Source organism: Mesoplodon densirostris, chromosome 10 (assembly GCF_025265405.1).
Source record: "Mesoplodon densirostris isolate mMesDen1 chromosome 10, mMesDen1 primary haplotype, whole genome shotgun sequence".
NCBI lineage: Eukaryota > Metazoa > Chordata > Mammalia > Artiodactyla > Ziphiidae > Mesoplodon > Mesoplodon densirostris.
Window position 1 is genome coordinate 98,668,014 of NC_082670.1, and position 22,746 is coordinate 98,690,759.

Genomic DNA, 22,746 nt, shown 5'->3' on the forward strand with positions numbered 1-22,746 from the left:
GTTTTTGCAAATAGGCAGGGTCTCCATCCTTACCCCCTGATTTTACCTTTTCCTTAGGGGGCAGGGAGAGGACGGATGAGGGGAGACGTGTAGCGAGCTGCTTCCATTAGTGTCCATTCAGCTTATTCTTAAGTTTGTACCTCGACGAATTGTTACCTATAGTCACACACAAATCAAGATGGGGACTGTTTCTATCAGCCCAGAAAGTTCCCTCATCTACCCATTCTTGGCTTTAAACAGGCACTGATGGCTGCTTGAGACATTCCTTCATATGACTAATACCTGAGTGCCTGTTCCATCCCAGGCGCGTTGACTAGGGGAGTTGGGTCCAAATAGGCAGTGTCTGCCCTTCTGGAGTTTACGGTTCTGTGGAGGTGACAGACCATAATCCAAATTAATGTTAAATGACAGCCATCAACCGTGAGAAATATAGGAAGGTGAAGTACTTGGGGTCATGAGACCATGTAACTTAGGGACTTGTACCTGAGCAGGGAGGTCAGGTGACAGCTTAGGAGGTCAGGTCACACCGTGAGGACCACTGGCTGGTGAGCATGTTTGTCACTTTTCTAAACTGTGAATTTCTGGACTAAACAAAGGGATGCTTTTGATGCAGCGCTCAAACCTCAGGCCGAGGCGGTGAGCAGAACAGTAACCTACCTCATTTCCATGTGTGCGTCTTTGGAAAGGAGAGCGTGTTTAGAAAGTGTGTGCTGTAGCTCAGTGGACATGCTGCATTTCTTCCGATTTAAGATACGATCCCCATTTAATCACTGTCGCTTGGAGCCCTGACCTCTCCAGAGCCACTAGGGGCAGCTGGCAACTTCAGCTCCTTGCATTGCGACAAAAAAGCCAGTGGGATGTTGGCGTTACCGCTTGTTACAGTGGCAGCAACCTGCCTGTATCTGCCTATATATTGAATCCTCAGCTTCCGCCACCGAGAACTGCTTCTGCAAGCAAAGGAGGCCACTGCCAGTAAAAATTCAGGGGGGCAGAAAACAGAGAAGAGAAACCCAAGAATTATTCAATTTCACCTTCAGGGGGCGTTCTCATGACATCCAACCCAGGGTGGAGGTGTCCTACTTTTTTACATTGCTGTGAACTGCTGGGTTGGGCACCTGCCAACATTCAGGCGGCAGTTACATAAGAGCTTCTTTTTTTCCTGGAATTTAGGCTCACTGCTGATGTGTGACCTTCAGCAGTAATTGCCAATAAATGCAGCGGGGCTGTTTACTGTTAGACACTGGCAGCCATAGAGCAAGTGAGCTCAAGTCGGAGCATACAGAAGCTATTGCAGAATCTGGGGGGAAGTTTTTTTTCTTTCTCTCTTTTTCTTTTTTTTTTTAATGCTGAGATGATTCCATAATGACGGAAGTTGTATAATTCAGTCAAGTCAGAATGTGCTTTTTAAAACTGAATTTTACTTTTGGGTTCCGATGAACTTGTTCTATAAGATACAGGTGAAACTTCATCGTTGGAACTAGATAATGTTTATTTCTCACTTTGTTTCTATAAACAAATGCCATTAGTAAACGGCATTGTGTTAGCAAATGTGAAGATTTAAAATTGCCCTGCTAAAATGTTAGGTAACTTCTATTTTAGCTCAGTTTTCTTTCAAGCATTCTGTTCTCTTAATGTGGGTTTTCAAAGGCTCATGAAGGCCAGGACCCAGCAAACATATTTGCAAGGCCATTCACTGTTTGTTTATTTTTTCCCTCCTCTGAGATGGAGTGGTTGAAAGGAACTGAAGCCTGATTCAGGGGATTGGAGATGGTGAATTCTCTTTGCTGTGCTGATAATTAGATCTATCGTACAGTCTCATTTCTTGAACTGTATTCAACCTCTGCTAGGGGTGGTCCATGGAAGGAGACATCTTATTTCAAAGGAAAATTCTAGAAACCCAGGGGAGAAGGATTCATGTTGATGGCAGCAGGAAACAGGGTGTTCTAAGGGGCTGTGCTCTGTGTTGGCCTGTAATAGGCACACATGAAACAGATGTGTATAGGTATGTATATACAGTATGTATGTATGTGAGGATGTGCCGTTGTACAAACACCACAAATAGGAACCCTCAGAAGTCTGTGGGTTTTTATTAAGAATGGCAAAGTATAATTTCCTTCATTTGTAGTAGAAATCCATCCCCGGATAAAATGTTAGGTACATTATGTATAGAAAGCGAGTGTTTCAGCATCTTATCTGCACGAATCTAGTTACTACTCAAGTGCCGTAGTTACGATGACCTGATTCGTGGCCTCATCTGGGAAGGACACTTGGGATTCTGTGACTTGAGGTTCATTTTGAATTTCTGTTTCAAAGCCAGTCATTTGAAATCTTTTTCCTTTGAAGTTTGATTTTGCTGACCTTGTCTCAAAGCACTGAGAAGACATGAGATCCAAGAAGAAATGTGCAGAGGCAATAGAGGGCAATAGTTGGTTTCCAAGTTCAAAACCAGGCAGCATCAGATCACTGCCAGTCACCTGTTCATTTGGGGAGACTTCACCTTGACTGGAGGTGTCAGCATCTGATGATAGTGACCGATCCTGAGATGAAGTAGTGGAAGACAAGACCTGGGAAATGCGGAAATACTCATTTTCTCAGAATAGCCTCCCTTACTATGTGGTCACTGAGAATGACCTTTCATGTAAAAAAAAAAAAAAAAAGTTACTTTGATAATAAAAATATGTTGAGAAAATCAGTTCATTCATTTACCAAAATTATCTTTTGCTTTGGATAATATATATTGTATTTATGTAGCCGTTATCTGATTTGAACATATATAGCTTACTCACATGCTTATCTTTTTCAAAAGTGTGGCTTACTGCCATAAAAGAGCCTATCCTCCCGGAAATACAGGTGAAATCCTCATAGGAAGAAGTGCTGGTAAAGGTCATTGGTTATTTTACCAAATTATACGCCGGGCTTGGTTTGGCCTTTTCCATGCCTGAAATCATTTTATGTCCTATTGTATTGTATTATTTAGAGAACTTGCCTGTTAGATATTACAAAATGAAGTTTACTGAAAATATACCAAGCATTACTTAATGTTTTAGTTGGAAAGGAATCCTAAATAATAAGCTCCAGTCTCCTTGAACTACAGGTCAGGAAGTGGAAGCCCAGAGAGGTTCAGTGACTGCCTGAGGGTCACACAGAGCGCCAGTGCCTGCATGAGCCACGGTCGCATGATACCTGTCCACTGCCGTCACTTTTTCTATTCTGTTTCCTGAATGGATAGCGTTAAAAAATTGTCCTTCTGTTTAAATAGTGATTCCTGAAGCAGCAAAACATTTTCTGTTGTCTCAGAAGTCTTTCTGTAATGTTCTAGGGGAAAAGGTCATTAACTGTAATTTTTGTTTTAAAAATTAAACGAAAACTAACATGACAGCAGTTGAGGGAGGCAATAGGGTGTCAGTACAATCATAAAACATATCAGAAACGACTGCTCTCTCAGTATATAAGAAATAGCTATATACTACCCATGAACGTTCCAAAAGAATTCAAGATGCTTCTTTGGACAAAGAGATCTCAGACAAGAGAATTTTTAAAAGGCACGCTACTTCCTTCCATTCCGTCTTCTTCTTTTTCTTTAACTTTTATTTTGATGGGCAAGGGAGTAAGAGGATAGCTCAGTAGGTTCCTACAGTCAATCCCTGCCTATAATTCTTTTGTTCTGATCATACAGAATCAGTATAAAGGATAGGTTGGTGAAATGTGGCCAAAGCCAATTGGAAAAGATAGGACTTTTTCCCATCTGTATCTCTGACTGCTCTAAAATGCATGGGAAGTTGCTTTAGTTCAACTTTTTCTTATGTGTCCTTTTTGCCCTAAGAGCAGATGGTACGAGTGTTTGCACAGTTTTAATTCTTTAGCCTAAAGCATACAGGATGTAAGGATAGAGTTAAAGTGCGTTCTTAGATCATGATCTTATTTATATTATCTGGAAGACACATACGCCTGAGCTCTGGTTGTATTTTCCTCGCCACACTCAAGTCCTTGCTACCCCTCTGCGCTTCCCGGCCCCAACAGGAAGCGAAGCACGTCGGAGGGATATTTTCTCCCTGAGGCTAGTGGAGCTGCACTCAGGTCTGAAAGCTCTTCTGTACGGAATCGAGTGAGCAGGCCCCCACCTATGCCTCCTTGTCCTTCTTAAATTAGTTTAATCTTTGTACTTAAAGAGAGCCCCTGTATCTTTACTTCATTTTACCTGTTGGCAAATAGAAAAAAAAAAAAAGAAATCATTAGGTTACATAATAAGTCTTATATGAAGAACATTTTTTTCTATCTTGGGGATCAAACCGTGAAAAGGGGTATCAAGCGTTGAGCTGGGTTGAGACCCCGCCAGATTTCACAGGTTCCAGCCTCCCCACCTCGTGCTTTCAGCACCTGCGCCGGCTCACACCTGACAGCCACGCTTTGGCCTCCCGGGAGGTGTGCTGTGTCGCTGGAGCCCCGCGGAAGGAGGCCAAGGTCACTCAGTTGCAGCGTGAGCCTTGGCTTCGTTCCACGGCCCCAGACCGCACCTTGAAGCAGCCAGCCGTGCCTGGTGTGTGACTTTGGTTCGGGGCAGCCCAGGGTGGGGTCTGGCGGTTCCATCTGATGTCAGTCCCTCCTCCAAGCATGTGCCCTTCCGGGGGACAGATTCGTGGTGCTGCCGCCACGTGGAACTGTGGACTTTTTAGCCACCACGTGCACCCTCGCAATTGCCTTTCATTTTGCTCGGGGCCATCATCTTGCCTCTCAGGTATGGGTTGGGTGTAATGAAGTTGAGCTGGCAGTCAGAGGAGTGGGGTGTCTACATGGAATGGCGGGGGTGGCGCCGGGGACCCCAGGCCCTGGAGCCCCAAGGGAAGTACGTGGAGGGGCGAGTGACTAGCCAAGTGACCCTGCAGCCAGGAGCCTTCCTGTCTCCTCCCAGAGCTGCTGGAGGAGAGAGGCTTCTTCAGTCCCCAAGCTGGAGCCTTGGGTCTTACCCTGTGATTCAGGGCCGGGATGTGGGGAAAGGAGAGACCCGGGAGGACGCACCTGCCCACGGAAGAAGCTTGTCACGGGAGAGTGGTGGTACAGACTTTGCAAGGGCCTCGGGCCTCCGGGGAGGGGGCTGCACCTGAGGCCCCTGTTGTCATTACCCACACGCTTCTCCCCTCCCTGAGCCTCCGCGGGGATACGCTGTATCACTTTTCCTCTCTGTGGACGAACAAAACATAGATGTGCAGTAGTTCTTCCTTTGACATCGTTTTTGTTTTTTTTTTAAAGGCATACTTTCTTCTTGATCAGTGGTAGACTTTTTTCTTTCCTTAATTTAAATCTGTTTCCCCATCTCAGGCCAGTTGTCTCTCCCAACGCAAGCACATTCAGTTCAGTTCAAAAGGGAGGGTGTCTCCTGCCCTCAGTGGCTGAAGCCCCTTCCAGTGGATGTGGCACAGCTCTGTCACCTCATCATTGATCTTGCCCTCCGTGTTTCGTCCTTGCGTGTTGGTCTCTGGACTTTTCGTGGCCCATGAGATGCGCGTGCTGTAACTAACATGCTTCATTTTCCTCCCAACTAGATGCCCCAAGCTCCAGCTTCTGAGAACTCCACCGAGGTGTGTGCTGCTCACCTGTATTTGCAGCGCCAGCAAATATGGGTGCTTGTCAGTGTTCCTGGTTGAGTGTGTGAGTTGTTCTGGGGAAGTGTGTGTCCCGCTGGTAGGTGCAGGAGGGAAGTCTCTTGTCTGCCTGGGACCTGATCATTGCTGTAATCGGGTGGCTCTTGGTGTAGAAAGAAACTTCTTAGTTGCTGGAGCTTAAACCACAGGGTCCTGCAGGTGAGGGCACGTGACTCTCCAAAGGTTTTCACACAAAACCGTTCACCTCTGTCTTGAAATGTTCAGTTGAGAAATGCTGGAACGTCCAGGCCTTTCTGCTGTTACACAAAATAGAACTCTGGGTTCTGCGCAGAGATGAAGGGAATTTGAAGTTCTGGATATTCATGTATAGTTTTGGTGAAGCTGCTGATAAAGTTGTAGTTTCACAGTGCACTGTTTCTGTTCTTCCTGTCGCTAACTCAGCTTGCTAAATGAGGGACTAGAATTAATTAAGACATCTAAAGTTATAGAGAAGCTTTTTGGGGAGGCATATTTCCAAGGATCAAAATTTACTTTCAGAAACAGTTATAGAATCCCAGGAGTCAAAGCTAAAATGAAGTGTAGTTTATCTGAAAGGAGATCTTAGAAATGAAAGAGATTATCAAATAGCTGAGTTCCAGTGGGGCTGCTTTGTAATGATCATTCTCTAATATTCTAATCAGAGCTCTTCAGCATCAGTAGCCTTGATTAGAATGCCATGTGCTGGTAGCCTGGGGAGTGCTGAGGTCTCATGTATGTGTCTGCTTGGAAGCGTATGCATTGATGTCCTCACGCATGTGCTGTGCAGTAATGCATGTGTGAGTCATATAAGGACCTGCCTGGTTGAGTCTTGCATTATGACCCCTTTTGGGTTCATGTAAATGTACCTAACATTGAAGTTCCTTTTCATAATCTGTGCAAAAAATAATATTGGCCAAAACTATTAGTCATGTGCCTGTTCATTTTAAACAGTGCCCGAGGGTCGGGGATGGGCGCGTTGTTAAACGTTATCCGAAGTAATGGAGCACTGGTATCTGTCTGGGGAAAGCCCCACACAGGCCTGTGTTCCTTCTCTGTCCGTCTTTGCTGTGTACGCATGCTTCGTGTATTTTATCTGTGGCTGATCCTGACGACGGAAGTGTCTCCCTAGTGTTGTACGTACTTAAATGGAATTTCTGCCTGCTTAGCAGGAGCTTGAACCGAGTCCACCCCTGAGGCAACTGGAGGACCATAAAAGGGTACGTAGTCCTGGGGGTTGGGAGCTAATGACCACAACACTGTCCACAGCCACAGGCTGTGACTTAAAGACGGATGGTGGTGGTTGTTGTTGTCATTGTTATAGCATTAATTGGCTCAGGACCAATCACAGCCATTTACAGAAATGAAACTGACTGGTGATTCTACCTATAAACTACCTGTTCACGCACTACACCCAGCCGGTCCCCGGATAACGAACAAGTCAGCTTTTCACATCCTCTCTTCTTCTCCTGGACTGGCTTTTTCCTTAGGTGTAGCCTTAAAAACAAGTTTTTTTTTTTTTTTTCTTTCTGTAAGTAATGGATGATCATCATGGGTAAAGTATAATAAACAAAAAAAGTATAATGGAAAGAATGTTCATAATTACACTACCTAGCTATAAAAGCTGCTATTGATTTAATATTTTCTTCTGCCCCCCTTTTTGCACACGTGAGAGTGTGTGGCAACACACACAGATACACTTTCATTGTCATTGGGGTTCTTCCAAGTGTATAACTTTTCTTCCCTGCTTTTGTCCTTTAATATATCTAAGCATTTTCTTTGATAGTCTTTGAAAGTTAACAACTGGCTAAAGTTCCACAAATTGAGGAGCACTTTGTAATGTTTTCCTTTGATGAGGAAATGAACAAGTGTATACATACGTGTATAGATTCAAAAAAGGGGAATTTCTAGGCCAAAGGGTAGATTCTTTCTTAAGGTGCTGATTATGCATTGCTAAACCATTTCCTAGAAGGCTACATAATATCATTAGCATGCTGACCACTGATTGCATGTTACCTATTTCTGGAAAATACCAGATATCCTGGTTTTCTGGGTGCCTATCATGTGCCGATCACTATGCTAAGACTTTTACATGTGTTAACACGTAAATGTTTATAAATGCTGATGTTGACCTACTGAGACAGACTGCCCCTCCATTTCACAAGTCATAGGGTTAGGAAATGGGCAGTCGTGGCGAGTACTGCCCTGAAATTGTGTTCACCAGTGTCCTGGAGAATGTTCGTCTGAGATGAGTGGGTGCCTGGGGCACCTTTGTTCTGCTCACGTGCTTTCAGTCCCTGCGCAGTCCCAGCACATCTCGAGTCCTTTCCTGTTTCTTGCGATTGTGCTTTCTCAGACTATGACCAAAGAAGCTCTTCTAGGAAGTTGGCATTCAGCCCTTCCCCACCAGCTTCCAGTGTCTCCTGCCGTTCATTGAACAAGGGCACCTTGCAGGCCTGTTTTTTCCATCCTTGCCTGTCCTTCAAGAATTGTCCTGGGTCTTAGAAGTAGCTGGGAAAGGCACATAGCTGTCTCTCATGCCCTAAGTTTGATTTGCCCCAGTGCCTGAGCTTTGGAATTAGAAACTGGTTCAAGCCTGCCTTTGTCAGGCCCTCACTGTGTGATTTGGGGCACATTATTTAACCTCAGTTTCTCCTGCTGTAGAATGCGGGTAATACTCTCCATCCCTTATGACTGTTCTCCAGAGCTGTGCCCTTGAAGCACTTAGCACAGTGGCTGGACTCTGAGAAGGGATATTAATGATCATGGTCGCCTTGCAGACTGAGACACAGCAGTGATTTGACAGACAACCGGAGTAGGAAAAGGAAGGTATTTTTAAATCAAGGTGCTGCCTTAGTGCTGACTAAGGTGTGAGAGGCTCACTGCTCATGTGAGAGGGTAATCTTTCCTGAAGCACCTGATTTTTAAGCGGCTGGAACCTGGGAGCCCAAAGGTCACTTTTTCTCTCCTTTGCGATCTTAATTCTTAGTGCTGTGTTCAACACTGGGCTATATTCCCACACAGTTCATTAGCCACGAGTTTAATTGACAGAATGAAACTCGTTTGAACTGACTTGCAAGGCAGGAGCTTGGTTTCTTGACTCCACATCACTGACCTGCCTTTTTCACCATTTTCACCTGACACATAACTGCAAATGAAACTCTTTGCCTTTGTCTTTTCTTAGTCTTAGGTAATCATGTGTGTGGAATGTAGAATTTTTTTTTACCAGAGACAAACATCTGATATTTGTTTGCATGCTGTAGGTGTAAACTGCTGGAGAAAAACTAGTATTCTTTTTGAAGAAAAGGCTGCATGGCCAAATATGAGAGCTGGAGAAGTGATGTTTTTTGGGAAGTGACTTTTTTTTCCTTCTCTGCAATCAGCTTTCTCAGCCCAGTACGCCGTGAACAGCTTAGTGCTGTTGAGTAATTTATATCAAGATGATTAGGAAGGCTTTTCTCTGCAGATTTTAATTTTTCCTAAATTAAGCCACGAGCTCAGAAAAACAGAATTTTCCTTGAACCTAAGTTTTCACACTAAGGATTTGCATCACTTTTAATAATGCTTATGCATTTTCTCTTTCTGTCCCTTTTTTTACCTAAAATTTTCAGTCTTTATTCTTTCAGAAAGGGAATGAATCTCATCTTGTTTTTTTGTTTTTTTGTTTTTTTGTTTTTAAAAAAAGCAAATCCCGCATGTTCTCTTTTTTCCCCTTTCCTTACAGTTTATTTTTTGTAGAGTGAAGGTGAGGTGCATGTGTGCCAAAAACCTTATAATTAAGAGGGAAAAAATTAAAAGTTTGTAGGGTGGAGCGTGTGTGTGTGTGTGTGTGTGTTTTTGCCATAATGAACACATTTCATGATATTCTCTTATGGGGGAAAAGGTACCATTTGATGCATCGGTTGCTATGGTAACTGCTAGGGTTTGTCTGTGCAAGGAGAGGCAAAATGGTAATGTGAGATCCCTTTGTAACTTCAGTTGGCATCCAGGCTGCATAAATGTGAAGTTGCTGTTCCTGGAGTCCACTCGTTCACGGATGGCATATGCTCCTTTCTCTCCTTCCTGCTTCCTTGATGGCAAACTGACCTGGGTCTTGCTGATGAGACCCTCAAAACCCCGAGGAGCGGAAACTCTGAGCCACTCCAGTCCTAGGTGGAATCGTAGTGTGAAGCCTCTGGTTGAGTCTTCCCTTAAAGGATGCATGTTTGTCGGCTGGTGACAGTCACCCTGCCTTTGACCATTCGACCCTGTGGTCTTCCAGGTTCTTGCCACAGTGGCAATGTTGGCTGTTCTCTGTGGCTGCAGCTTACAGGTCTCAGATCAGCCATTTACCTCTCAAACAATGTTCTTGTGGCGCCCAAGAGGATCCCATAGAAAACTGGGATGGTTTCCTGCCAACCCTCCATTCTGGGGGAACTCAAAGTTTGTATCTTTAGAAAGAAAATCAAGTTGACAAAGAGAAATGGTATTCAGTGTACTGTTACATTTAATGTGGAGGTAACCTTGTCTTTCCCCCTTTTCTTTCTTAGTCAGCTTTCTTGACCATTCCTTTGAAATTTGTGTTTCTCTTATGAAGTCAGCCTTTTAAAATCACCATGCTCTCCATGACTGCTTCCTTGGAGAGTGTTGATAACCTTTGTACTGGTGCAAAGCTATATCTTTATACCAAAATGTGGTTTCCTAAGCCATTAAAGAATATTATACTGAAAACAGCTTACTCTGAAAGTATTTTTAAAGATCACAAATAGCTTCTTCACTGCAAGTACTCTTGGAATCTTGAATTTACTGGTGGTCGAAGTACGAAATGAGTTTCATGTCCTAGTTACAAGCATTCTCCCTTGCTTAAGTACGAAGAGAGACTTATCTGTGGATGGAATGGAGAGAGGAAAATTGAGATTTCTTTTCATGCCTGAACTTTCATTTAAAAATCAGGACTGCCTTCCCCCCTTCTCTCTCTCCTGTTTACCCCATCTCTCCATTTTCCCCTGGAGTCTGACCAGCAACATGCATTTAACAAAGGAGACAAGCCAGGCCGTGTAGCCCTGGGACCTCACATCATTTTGGGAATTGAACCAAAGAGTTTTCTGCCTTGGTCCTTCTTCCTTGGTCCCGCCTCCCTCAGGGGGCCCCTTGCCTCCCCACCACCCTTAGGACACTCTTCTCCCTCCCATCTTGTTTTGCAAACACCCTCCTTGAAGTCTCCAGACCTATTCTTAGAGCCTCTTAACAAATCACTTTAAGCTCTACTGGCTCCCATTACAGTGGCAGGTCTCTTCAGAAGAGCTCCTGAGTCTCTATTTTAGAGACTTGCTGTATTGCAGCACCTCTTCTCTCTGCTAGACTTCTCACTTACCTCTCAGTGATGTGCCAGAGGAACTCCAGGACTTAACTGCTTTGTCCTTGAGAAAGGGTCCAGGGGAAATCCATATATCCTTTAACTGGTAGAAACTTCCAGATTTGGAAGGTGGTCTGGGAGTCCCTCAGCAAGACTGCACGAGGAATAGAGCTGAGAATAAATCCCACTGCTTTGTGCTGCTTTACCAATGTGCGTAGTATTTGAGAATAAATCAAGGTTGTTTTTTTGGTTAGGTTTTTTTTTTTTTTTTTCTTTTTTGGTTGGAATCGTGGCAGTTTGTTATATCCCCTGCCCAGGAGTCCTTTGATATTTATGTATATTTTAAAGTTTTTATCATGGAAATGTTTAAAAATATTCAAAATAAATATTTTGAAGAGTTTCGAGAACCCTCATTCATAACTCAGCTTCTGTGACTATCAACTCATGCCCACTCTTGTTTCATTTATACCCAGCTAGTACCCTCCTCCCATATTACTTCAAAGCAAATCGCAAATGTCACTTTATCTATGCTGCCAGTTTTTGATTGACATATCTGATCTCTGCCAGAAATTTATTTCCTGTTGCATTGTTTTTTCTTCACTATGTGGCCCATTGACTATTTCTGTAAAAAAGGCTTACTTTCAGCTTATTGTTTTATTTACTCTGTTACTCTGATATGTTGAGATTTTCTTTGGACCTTGGGATAAATGCTCTGGTTGGAGTAATATTTTCATATTGCTGTGGGGAAGATGACCTGTGAATTTTTCAATTTGTCTGAATTTTACTGGCTTATCCCAAAGGGATTTTCTTTTGTTTTGTTTTGTTTTTTGTTACTGTTAGTTACCCTCCGAGATTAATGTTCTGTCTTTATCACTGTGTGAGAGAATACTTTCAGATATTTAATATTTTAGATTGATGCTTTTTTATGATCTGGTTTCCTGAGAAAACACTGAAGAAGTTAACTTTAGAGTTTCCAAATGCTCTTATTAATAATTTATTTTTTCACTGAGTGAGACTGAGCCAATTATAACTGAGTACCTCTGTGTTGTATTTTTTTAATATTAGTAGCTCAGTCATGCATTAAGTTCAGAACCTGATTTCATTATCCTGTTTGAATTAAGGGTGAGGCCCTCAGGCAGATTTTGGTCAACCGTTACTATGGAAACATCAGACCTTCAGGAAGAAGAGAGAGCCTTACCAGCTTTGGCAATGGCCCGCTGTCACCAGGAGGACCCGGCAAGCCCGGGGGAGGAGGTAGGCCACGTGGTGTGCTAATTCGCTGCACGTGTGAACTGAGTGTGCCACGCAAGAGCTGCATGTTTCTGGTTAGCAGGTTGGACCTCTAACAGATGCATTTGGGTTGCAAGTGTATTATTTTAGCAGCTTGTTTTGTCTTTGGTCTACCATCAAATTGGTGTCTAAAAATGTTTCCCTGCAATTAGATATTGGCTGAGCGTTTTGCCCCTTTTTCCCATGCAGCAGCCCTCTTGGTGATATTTGAATGACTCAACGAACTTGACTTTATGGCACATTTTCTCGTGGCCATGAGGACTCATGTTTTCCCATAAGATGAGTATGCTGTTGGCAGTGAGGAGGGCGGAAGCCACCACTTATTATACACTTACTGAGCCGAGGGCTTTCCCAAGCATTTTGCCTTCTTTATCTCCTTTTTTCCTCCGAGTTACTCACTATCTGGTAGCGACTGCTGTCATCCCTGTTGAACAGAGGAAAGGGGAGCTTGTTAGTGACTAGTCTGTAATGTAAAGCTGCTTTAAATTAATTAAATCTAATTCTAATGCCCAAGCTTTGTGCCTCCCCAAAGTCTTAGGTTTCTGGAAGAAAAAAAAAAACAGGAAAGAATTGCTTTAAAACACATCCTGAAAGGAGTCCCAAAACATTGTAAGCACAATTACAGGTAAAGGCTACCAAAACGTTGAATTCAACTGTGGGCGATAGTGTTGGTTTTAAGAGGGGCCAGTAGTTCCGTGCTCAAAGCACAAATGTGAGTTGCCTGATTCCCGGGCTATGGTGATGACTCTTGAGCACTTCCAGTCCTTGGTGGACTCTGCTGGTGGCAAAGAAATACTCAGTGGTTAGTAAATTAATTCTGCCAATCTCTGGGGAGGGATCTTGGGCTTCTCGCCAAATGAAAATGTAGAGCGGATCTGCCCACAGAGCACCCCGGAGACAGACCTTAGCTTCTCATCCAAACGTTCCCAGTGATTGTCAAGCAGAAGTTCTTCCCACAGCATCTCAAAACTATTTCTCTTTACTTGCCAAAGTGCAGTCATTCAACAAACATGTGAGGCTCTGGAGCAATATCAGGAGGGGGGTTTGGAAATGCATCAGAGACAGATTCTGCTTTAAGAAGCTGTTGGAGAGAAGATGTGACAGCCAGTGTCTACCTTGTAGTATAAATGCAATAGATTCTAGAAGGTCAAGGAAAGCAATGTAAAGGATGTAGCATTTGAATTGAGCTCTGCAGGGAGGGACTGATAGATGATTTTCTGGGGTTTTTGTTTTTTTTAATTGATCACCCCATTTCCCCATGAACATTAATATTTCGGGTTTTGCCAATATTAGTGCAAGTTCTTAAAGAGGCACTTTCTAAACATGGTTGGAATCTGTTCCACTAAATGGCACAGGCCATCTCTTCCTAAGTATATTCTTCTCATCTGAACGTCAGTGAGGAGGTGAACTTTGTTTGGTTCACTCCCCTACCCCCGGCTCTCGGCTCCATGCCAAGCACTGAGTCAATATTTATTGAATGAATGCATGAACAAAGTATGTGAAAGGGTGAGTTTTGGGGCTAGGGTGGGTTTCTTAGAAAGAGGGCTGAAGTGATCATTATAGGCTATGCTTCTTGAGAGCGTTTAAGTTCTAAGAAGTGTTTAAGTTTAGTTTGTCTCTTAAACTCAGATCAGTTCTTAATAATTCTGCCCCAGGTCACTGTATTTTAATGTAAGGGAGAGTCTTGACTGGATGGCTTTAAGTCTCTTGCTTGAAATGTCTTATTCTTCCTTCATCTTACCTGCCTACATTCAAGTTCCACCTCTGTTAATTACAAGCTGCACTGGGTGTCCTTGGACAAGTGACTTCATCTCTGTGCTAATAATGAGTACCTTCCTTTGTGCTTGTTAAGAAGGTTCAAGGAGATAGTATCATTAAAGTGTTGAGTGCACAACGTGTTGGTACACCAGTAAGTATGCAATAATGTTAACTGCTCTGATTGTGGTTGATAAGAGCAATGTTCTATCTTCCTAGGGGGAGGTTCCGGGTCCAGCTCCATGAGCAGGGGGGAGATGAGCCTGGCTGAGGTTCAGTGCCACCTTGACAAGGAGGGGGCCTCCAATCTGGTCATCGACCTCATAATGAACGCATCCAGCGATCGAGTGTTCCACGAAAGCATTCTCCTGGCCATCGCCCTGCTGGAAGGAGGCAACACCACCATACAGGTAAGAAGGCAGCTTCGCTGCTGATGGGGTGTCCTTGCTGAACAGGAGGAGGCTTTGTTCCCGGAACCAGGTACTGGGCGGTGCTGAGACTCCTGTACGAGAGAGCGCTCATTCTTAGGGCACAAAATTGTATTGTTCTGAAAAGCGAATTCTTTTGATATCTTGCTGTGGTCATCCTGTCCTAATTCAGACTTGGTTCTAAAACATGAGTTACATTCAAAAACTGATAAAATGCCGAGGATGTGTGAAGAAGATTGGCCCAGGATTTGGAGCATGATAGATAATCCATAAATGTTTGTTCCATGAATGATTGCATGAATTCTAGTTACAGTTTTTATCCAAGATCATAGAGGATCCCATCACCTGATGACCAGAAGGGGTTTGGACTGTGTGTGCTATTTAGATTTGTTACATCTATGGACCTTGCAGCTCTTGCAAACTATATATTTCTCTTTCTTTTAACTGAAAAGCTCAATAAAACTGAACCAGTTTAAACTAATAGGAGCTAATAGGGGAAAGCCAGGCTAGCTTAGTCAAAGATAAATAGATGACTTTTTGTTGGCTTGTTATGACACATATTTTAAAATAATAACAGGAAGTAGAATTCTGAGTAGAAGTCCTTAAAGAAGCAATTTTAATGAATTTTAATAATATATACATAATTTTCATATGGACCTGGCATTTAAAAAGATTCCTTTAAATATTTTAAAATATTTTGGATACTCCCTTCTTCATGCATTCTTCATTCCTTGTTGGCTCTGAATAAGGGTTTACTTAGCTGTGTGTGTGTGTGTGTATATACACACACACACACACACACATTTTGATAACAGCTTTTGATTGAGATATAATTCATATACCATAAAGTTCACCCTTATGTATGTCTTTGACTTGACCATATATTCTTTTTTTTTTATGCCATTAATGATTATGCTAGGTCAGCAGGTGTACACTGGGATGTTTGGTCCCCTAATTAAGTGTATTATTTCTTTTTTTAAAAATAAGTTTATTTTATTTATTTATTTTTGGCTGTGTTGGGTCTTCGTTGCTGCTCATGGGCCCTCTCCAGCTGCAGCAAGTGGGGGCCAGTCCTCACCGCAGTGCATGGGCCTCTCACCACGGTGGCCTCCCCTGTTGCGGAGCATGGGCTCCAGGCGTGCAGGCTTCAGCAGTTGTAGCACACGGGCTCAGCAGCTACGGCTCATGGGCTCCAGAGCGCAGGATCAGCAGCCGTGGTGCACGGGCCCAGCTGCTCCACGGCATGTGGGATCCTCCTGAACCAGGGCTTGAACCCGCGACCCCTGCATTGGCAGGCGGGCCCTCAACCACTGCACCACCAGGGAAGCCCTGACCATATATTCTTGGTCTTGAATTTAATTTCAGAATCTGGATTAATGAAGTTTTGTTTCTTTGTGAAATTTTAAAAAGGGCATTTCTTCTTCTGGGCCTGAGCCAGGGCACCTGGGTTTCAGCCCCACTCGCTCCTGCAGCTAGGTGCCCTGTGCCCCCCCACCCACCCACGGCAACTGCGGCGGCCCTGTCTCCTTGGCCTCCAGCCCAAGTGCCCCAACACACACTTCTGACGTTCTTATGTGCACTGCCCTCAGTTGAGATTTGTGCCGGTGGGAGAGTCTGCTGCACGACTGAGCTGTCACATGGGCACCTGTGACCTGTAGCATGTGGGTTGCCGTTTGATTTTGTCCCGCATGAGTCTGACCATGCGTGTGCGCGTGGATGGGTCCTGCAGGTCCTCTGATCACGAGGATTCGCTCGCCCACTGCCGTGGTCCTGCTGTCTGGGTGTGTGCACTGTCATGGAAGCAGGGCTGAAACTCTCCTGGTCTCTGAACCATGTGATTCCCAGGGACTAGATCAGTCAAACTAAACATTAATTGAGCACTTGCTGTGTACACAACGCTGAACTAGGGACTTCAGGGCAGTAGTTTCCAGACACTGGGGCCAGTCGGTCTATGAGAATTTTCTCCAGGCACAGCCAAGTGTGGAAACAAGAGTGATGCGGTCAGTGTTTCATAAACCAAATGTATCGGTTTGAAGGACCATCTGACCATTTTATTCTGAGGTTATAGCCTGTCCAATTTTTTTTTTTTTAATCTCTGATGTCTTTTCTTGACTGAAGTGGTGTTGATAGTGGTTGGGTTTTTTTTCCTACTGACCAAATAAGAAGTTGGAAACGTTAGGTTATTCCTTCCCCTCCTCAATTAAAAAAAAAAAAAAGTTGCTAATTTGCTAATCCCAGTCTTCAAGAAATTAAAAATGAAGCAAGGATATAAGACTTAGTATACATGCACACAGGAAGCTGTGTCTCAAGAATGTTGTGTAGTGCCATCCAAGAGGTAGGAAAGATACTGTGGACCCTCCAAGGAAGAAGTAACGGCAGCCGTGTTGTGAGGAGTCAGTGAAAGGTTTTTGGATGATGTGGGCTTTGAAGGACGCGTGTGGGGCTGAAAGTTGTGCACAGAGCTGGGGGCTGGGGAGTCTGGACTGTGCCTCAGGGAGAGAAGGCCCAGGGGTGCAAGGGTGGAAGGCGTGCTCACAGGGCAGGATGTTTTCTCGGAGGGGCCTAGGGGGCCTTTTGGGGTGTTGGAAATGATGGGCTACATGTTGGTAGCTACGTGGGTATAAATCTGTTTCAATCTCTGTGAGCCATACAGTTAGAATTGGTGTGCTTTACTCTACAAAAGCTATACTTCAATAAAGGAGGAAAAGTATCCTGAGCCTGGTGGGGACAGGACGTCATGAATGGAGACTCTCCAATGCTCGCTGTCTCCTCAAGGCTGGTGCCTTGGACCCATTTATAGTTAATGCATGTTGGCCAAAATGTCACCCGATTGGATGCCAGAAGCCAGAAGGTCAGAGGGCCCCCACTTGGCTCCGGAGGCTTTACCGAGTCTGGATGACTGGACACGAGGACACTGTTAATTAAGGAATAATGAAGCCCGGGGAGGGCTCAAGGAGACTGAGGGCTGCCGGCGCTGAGCCTGGCTGGCACGACGCAGTCTGAGTTTCTGGCGAGATGCTGTGTTTTTCACAGTGTACCCCTGATGGTGATGGCAAGGCACACAGAAGCTGTTTTTCCTTCAAGTTCTTTATCTTGTAAAGTAATTACGAATATTAGTTTCATGTTTTCACACATTTATTACTCATACGCTCAGGCTCCAGATGAAATGCCACGGTGGAGCTCCAGTCCCAGCCTCTCGGCGAGTGGAGCTGCTGTCTGTTGGAAGACCCAGTGTGCTCACGGCTGGGTGGGCCTGGATAGGGTGGCCTGTGAGCCCCCTGCCAGCTTGGGAGGACACAGCATGGAGCGTGTGCTGGCTCTGGCCGCACCCCATCTCTCTCTCCTCTCTCTCCTTCTGTGACTTCAGGGGTTGCTGGGAGGGTTTCACCCACTGCCTCATTAGAAACCTGTGGTTCCAGGAAAATTCATTCTAGCCTGGAGCTGACTTGGCCCCGAGCTTCTCTTTCTCCAGAGATGATGTGGAATTCAAGTTGTCTGGGGCCACCTAAGCACAGACACCCTGAAGTCCCAGGGGGAGTGTGATTCAGTTTTGTTTTGCTTTAGAGAAGCCGGTTCAAAGTAGTCAAAGAGCAGCTGGGAAGTTAGTGTGAGTTGGGTGAAGGCTGCGGTTGTGACTGCTAACGATCGCTGAAGGCTGTCAGCCATTACAGACGGGGTGGGTCCCAGCTGGGGCGCACTGCCCGCCATCCTTCCTGTCCACCGTGATGTGTCCTAGTCCCAGGAAGGGAATCCAGGTGGGCTCCCCTGGACTCATGTTTCTCAGGGACAGGTGGTCGAAAGGGCAGTCGCTGTGGGGCATGCAGCGCTGCACGGTTCCAGAGCTGTGTGCGGGTTCTCCAAGGAGACAGCTGCAGAAGAGCCCTTACCTTTACTAACGCCTCCTCCCAGGATGTGCAGCAGGCTTCACATGGAGAAGAAGGGGAGTGAGGCCTGCTTTCCAACCCAGTTTTGTGTGGGATTCGGGAAGTCATCCCTGGGTTTCTGTTCCTGTGTGTATCTATCATGAGACATACATGCATGTGGACTCCTGGCTTCCTTACCGCTTTGAATCAGGACTTCTTAGAAATTATTAGATGTTTTTCTAGAAATACTCAGAATCCAGTAGTGATGGCTGGCTGGCTCCATTTCTGAAGTCTTTCTTCCCTGGCTTGTGAAAATAATTATTTAAAGTACGGTGATTGCATAGTCTGTGGTATGTCCATGCAACAGAATCCTACTCAACAATAAAAGGGAATGAACTGTTGATAAATGCGATTATGTGGGTGCACCTCAGAGGCATTATGCTGAGTGAAAGAAGCCAGTCTTGGAAAGCGATGCCCTGGATGCTTCTATTTATATGACATTCTCAAAGGACAAGGCTGTAGTGATGGAGACTAGATCAGTGTTTTCCAGCATAGGGCTGAGGGGAGAATCCGACTATAAGGGAATAGCACAAAGGAGTGTTTTTGGGTGATGCCACTGTTGTGTGTCTTGCTTTGGACACACAAATCTATACATGTGTGAAAATTTGTAGAACTGCACACCAAAAAAGTCAGTTTTACTGTATGATCATTAAAAAATTAAAGTAAAAACCATAATGATGATGACGATAACCAGCATTTATTAAGGGCTTACTGTGGACCAGGACGCTTACGTGTTCCTCATGTATCATCTCATTTAATTCTTACAGTCTCCCTAAGAGGTAGGTGCCATGATTATCTCATTTTTCAGATGAGACTAAAGCCCAGAATAGTTACGGAACTCGCCCCTCATCATACAAGCAGTAAGTAGTTCTGCTCTGTGTGATCCTGGCTGGGGCTGACGTCATCAGGGCCTTGACTGGGCTGCAACGGCCAAGGTGGCCACTTGTATGGCTGTAGCACTGCTGCTAGCGCCCAGCTGGCTGCTGAGCGGGGGCTGTGCCCTTGGTTCTCCTCCATGTGGCTTCTCTGTGTGATCTGGGCTTCTTAAAGCATTGTGGCTGGGTTCTGAGAAGCAGTGTTTTGGGGAGTAGGATGTGGGAGCTACCAGTCGTTTTAAGGTCTGGGCTTGGAATCCATGGTACAACACTTCTGCCACGTTCTACCGGTCAAAGCCAGTCGTGAGACCAGCTCGGCTCCAGAGGGAGGGGAGAGGAGTGGCACCTCTTGCTGTGAGTAGAGCTTGTGCACTAAGGAGAGGGGGAGGCTGGCTCCGCCACACCCTTGTTATTGTTGCTTGAGCACCTGCCATGGGTCGGTCAAGCCCCTGAGTTGGGCAAGAAAGGGAGACACTATTGTCTCTGCAATGGAGGAGCTCAGTTCTCTCTGGAAGTTCAATCCCATTTTTGAAGACGTGTCAACTCCTGTCCTTCCCCTTTTGATGGTGTGTGAAAATTCACCCTTGTACTGAGGATAAGGTCACTGGGGACCAGAATTCTTCAGAAGTTTTAAACTTCATTGTCCAGACCTCAGAGGGATTCCATTTGTAGCAGTCCAAAACTAAGGACCTACAGTGCTGGCTAGGAACCCTCACACGGAGAACTGCCCTTACTCTGAAACCTTGTAATCTGTAACACCATCACTTAAGCCCTGAAATGCCTGGAAGCTGAATTGGGGATAGTTCCTGGCCTGTCATAGTGGACTCCAAGTCTTCCCATGTCTTCTGTCCCTGGCTTCTTTGATGGTAACAATGTCTGAAGACAGATACTGCCTCCAGAACTTCTCCTACCTGGGTGCTATCAGAGTGGCTCAGGCTTCATGGTGAACCCTCTGCTTATAGGAACAAGGAGATGGTACCACTACCCTGGGGTTCTCCAGGAATGGGTGACATTGTTGAGCCTTGGGACCAAGCTTCTATTTAAGAGTAACTCTTTCTCTTACATGTAGCTGTCCAGTTTTCCCAGCACCACTTTTTGAGGAGGCTGTCTTTTCTCCATTGTATGTTCTTGCCTCCTTTGTTGTAAATTAGGTGCCCATATGTGCGTGGGTTTATCTCTGGGCATTCTATCCTGTACCATTGATCTATATTTCTGTTTTTGTGCTAGTACCATACTGTCCTGATTACTGTAGCTTTGTGATATAGTTTGAAGTCGGGGAACCTGATTCCTCCAACTCCGTTTTTCTCTCTCAAGACTGCTTTAGCTATTCGGCGTCTTTTCTGTTTCCATATGAATTGTAAAATTTTTTGTTCTAATTCTGTGAAGAATGCCATTGGTAGTTTGATAGGGATTGCATGGAACCAACCTAAATATCCATCGACAGATGAATGGATAAAGAAGATATGGCACATATATACAGTGGAATATTACTCAGCCATAAAAAGAAACGAAATTGAGTTATTTGCAGTAAGGTGGATGGACCTAGAGTCTGTCATACAGAGTGAAATAAGTCAGAAAGAGAAAAACAAATACCATATGCTAATGCATATGTATGGAATCTAAGAAAAAAAAATTGGTACCGAGGAACCTAGTTGTAGGGCAGGAATAAAGAGGTAGACAAAGAGAATGAACTTGAGGACACGGGGTGGGAGGGCGAAGCTGGGGCAAAGTGAGAGTAGCATCGACATGTATACACTACCGAATGTAAAATAGTTGGCTGGTGGGAAGCAGCCGCATAGCACGGGGAGATCAGCTTGGTGCTTCGAGATGACCTGGAGGGGTGGGATAGGGAGGGTGGGAGGGAGGCTCAAGAGGGAGGGGATATGGGGACATTTGTATGCATATGGCTGATTCTCTTTCTTATACAACAGTAACTAACACAGTATTGTGAAGCAATTATACTCCAATAAAGATCTATTAAAAAAAAAAAAAGAAAGAGTAACTCCTGCCTTCTCTCTGCCCTCTCTCATGCCACCCACTTCCTGCCAGCCCCCAGAAGAAATCTTTCCGCTTGATGTTTTGTAGCAAGTGGGAAACTATAAAATAAGCATTTGCTTATGAATTAATTTTTGGCACACGCAGGGCTCAGCGAGTCTCATGGCACTTGCATATCCGTCCTTCGCGTCCTTGCCAATTTCTGTGTTTCTTCCTCTTGAGATGTCCCCACCAGCACCCGGGGGATGTTCCTCCACTTCCTCTTCGCTTCAGGAGGACAGAGACTGCTCTCACCTGGGGGAAGAGGAGGAGTAGAATGTATCTTTGAAAATACCCAGTGTTAGGTTTCTTTTTTAAGCACATACAGATGTTTGGGGCTGTACGTGCTGTCATGACCATAGAGAACCTCACAGCAAATGAAGGGAAAAGATCGAAAAAGAAAATTTTTTTTGGATTAATTGCTTCCGGTTGCAGAAGCCCAGTGAATTGTATATATCAAATGGCTGCCCACGGCGCTTCCCATGCCAAGTCTAGCCTACAGACACACCCAGAAAGGATTTTCTTTTCCGCACGTACACAGCTCGAGTTGGAAAAAGTGAGACGTGCTCTGTCAGGAAGCTGGCTGCGGATTCAGCTGAGAGAGAGACAGGTCCCTCGTCCAGGGGCTTTTCCCTTGCCACACACTTATTTTTTGTGGTTGGCTTAAGACGTCAGCCCAGGAGCGAATATTCGATAGGAAATCTCCCACCCCTTCCAGAAGAAGTCACCACAAGAAGGCACTGAGCGGGGAGCACGCTGGACTGGAGGCCACCCCTGACCCCAGTGAGCGGAGATCGGGGGCAGGAAGGGTGCTTTGCTTTGCCTTTGCGGGAGATGGGAGACCAGCTGGTGAGGAAGATCAGCCTTGGTTTGACAGGACAGCTACCCCGAGGCGGAGGACGAGGAGACTGGTGTGCAAGCGAGTTACGTAAAAGGGTGTTGTGTTTGGCAGCCAAGTCAGAAATGAGTCACTCGGGAGCGGTGTTTTCTGACCTCGGGTTTTATCCATGCGGGAGAAGAGCACGGCCAGCAGTGGAGTCAGGAGACTTTCTCCCCAGCCTGGGGGGGTGTGGGAGCCGTTGCCATGACAATAAGAGGAAGGCAGGTGGCCCCGCCCCCTGTGCCCTTTGGCCGAAGCCACCAGGGGTCTGGACGGCGAAGCTGCCCGGCTTGGTTCAGGGAGGGCTGCAGGCACTGCCAGTCGGCCCTCCTTGGAGAACGGGTGGCGTGAGGTCAGGGACTTCGGGGGACACTGGCCAGAAGGGTAGGCGTAGCAGGGGAGGGAGCTTGGCCTCCAGAGTGGAAGCACCTGGGCTACAATTCCGGCCCTGCCCCTGCCAGCGGGGTGACCTTGGACTTTCTCAGGATGCTCTGAAAGTCAGTTTTCTCATCTGTAAATCATGAGTTAGGAAACCTGAGTCCCTTCCTTATGCAGTTATTGAGAGGATTAAACAGGGTCACTTGGTGGGGGCAGTAGAGGGCGTGGCTGCA

The 22,746-nt window shown here is 45.3% G+C and overlaps 1 protein-coding gene across 1 annotated transcript in view; it reads left to right on the forward strand.

The window, feature by feature from the left end:
- Positions 1-22,746, forward strand: part of ITPR1 (inositol 1,4,5-trisphosphate receptor type 1) — a 324,401-nt gene that overhangs the window by 208,145 nt on the left and 93,510 nt on the right. The window contains exons 40-41 of the mRNA XM_060109116.1: positions 12,072-12,204; positions 14,215-14,405. Of these exons, the coding sequence (XP_059965099.1) occupies positions 12,072-12,204; positions 14,215-14,405 (324 nt within the window). The remainder of the gene's footprint in view (positions 1-12,071; positions 12,205-14,214; positions 14,406-22,746) is intronic.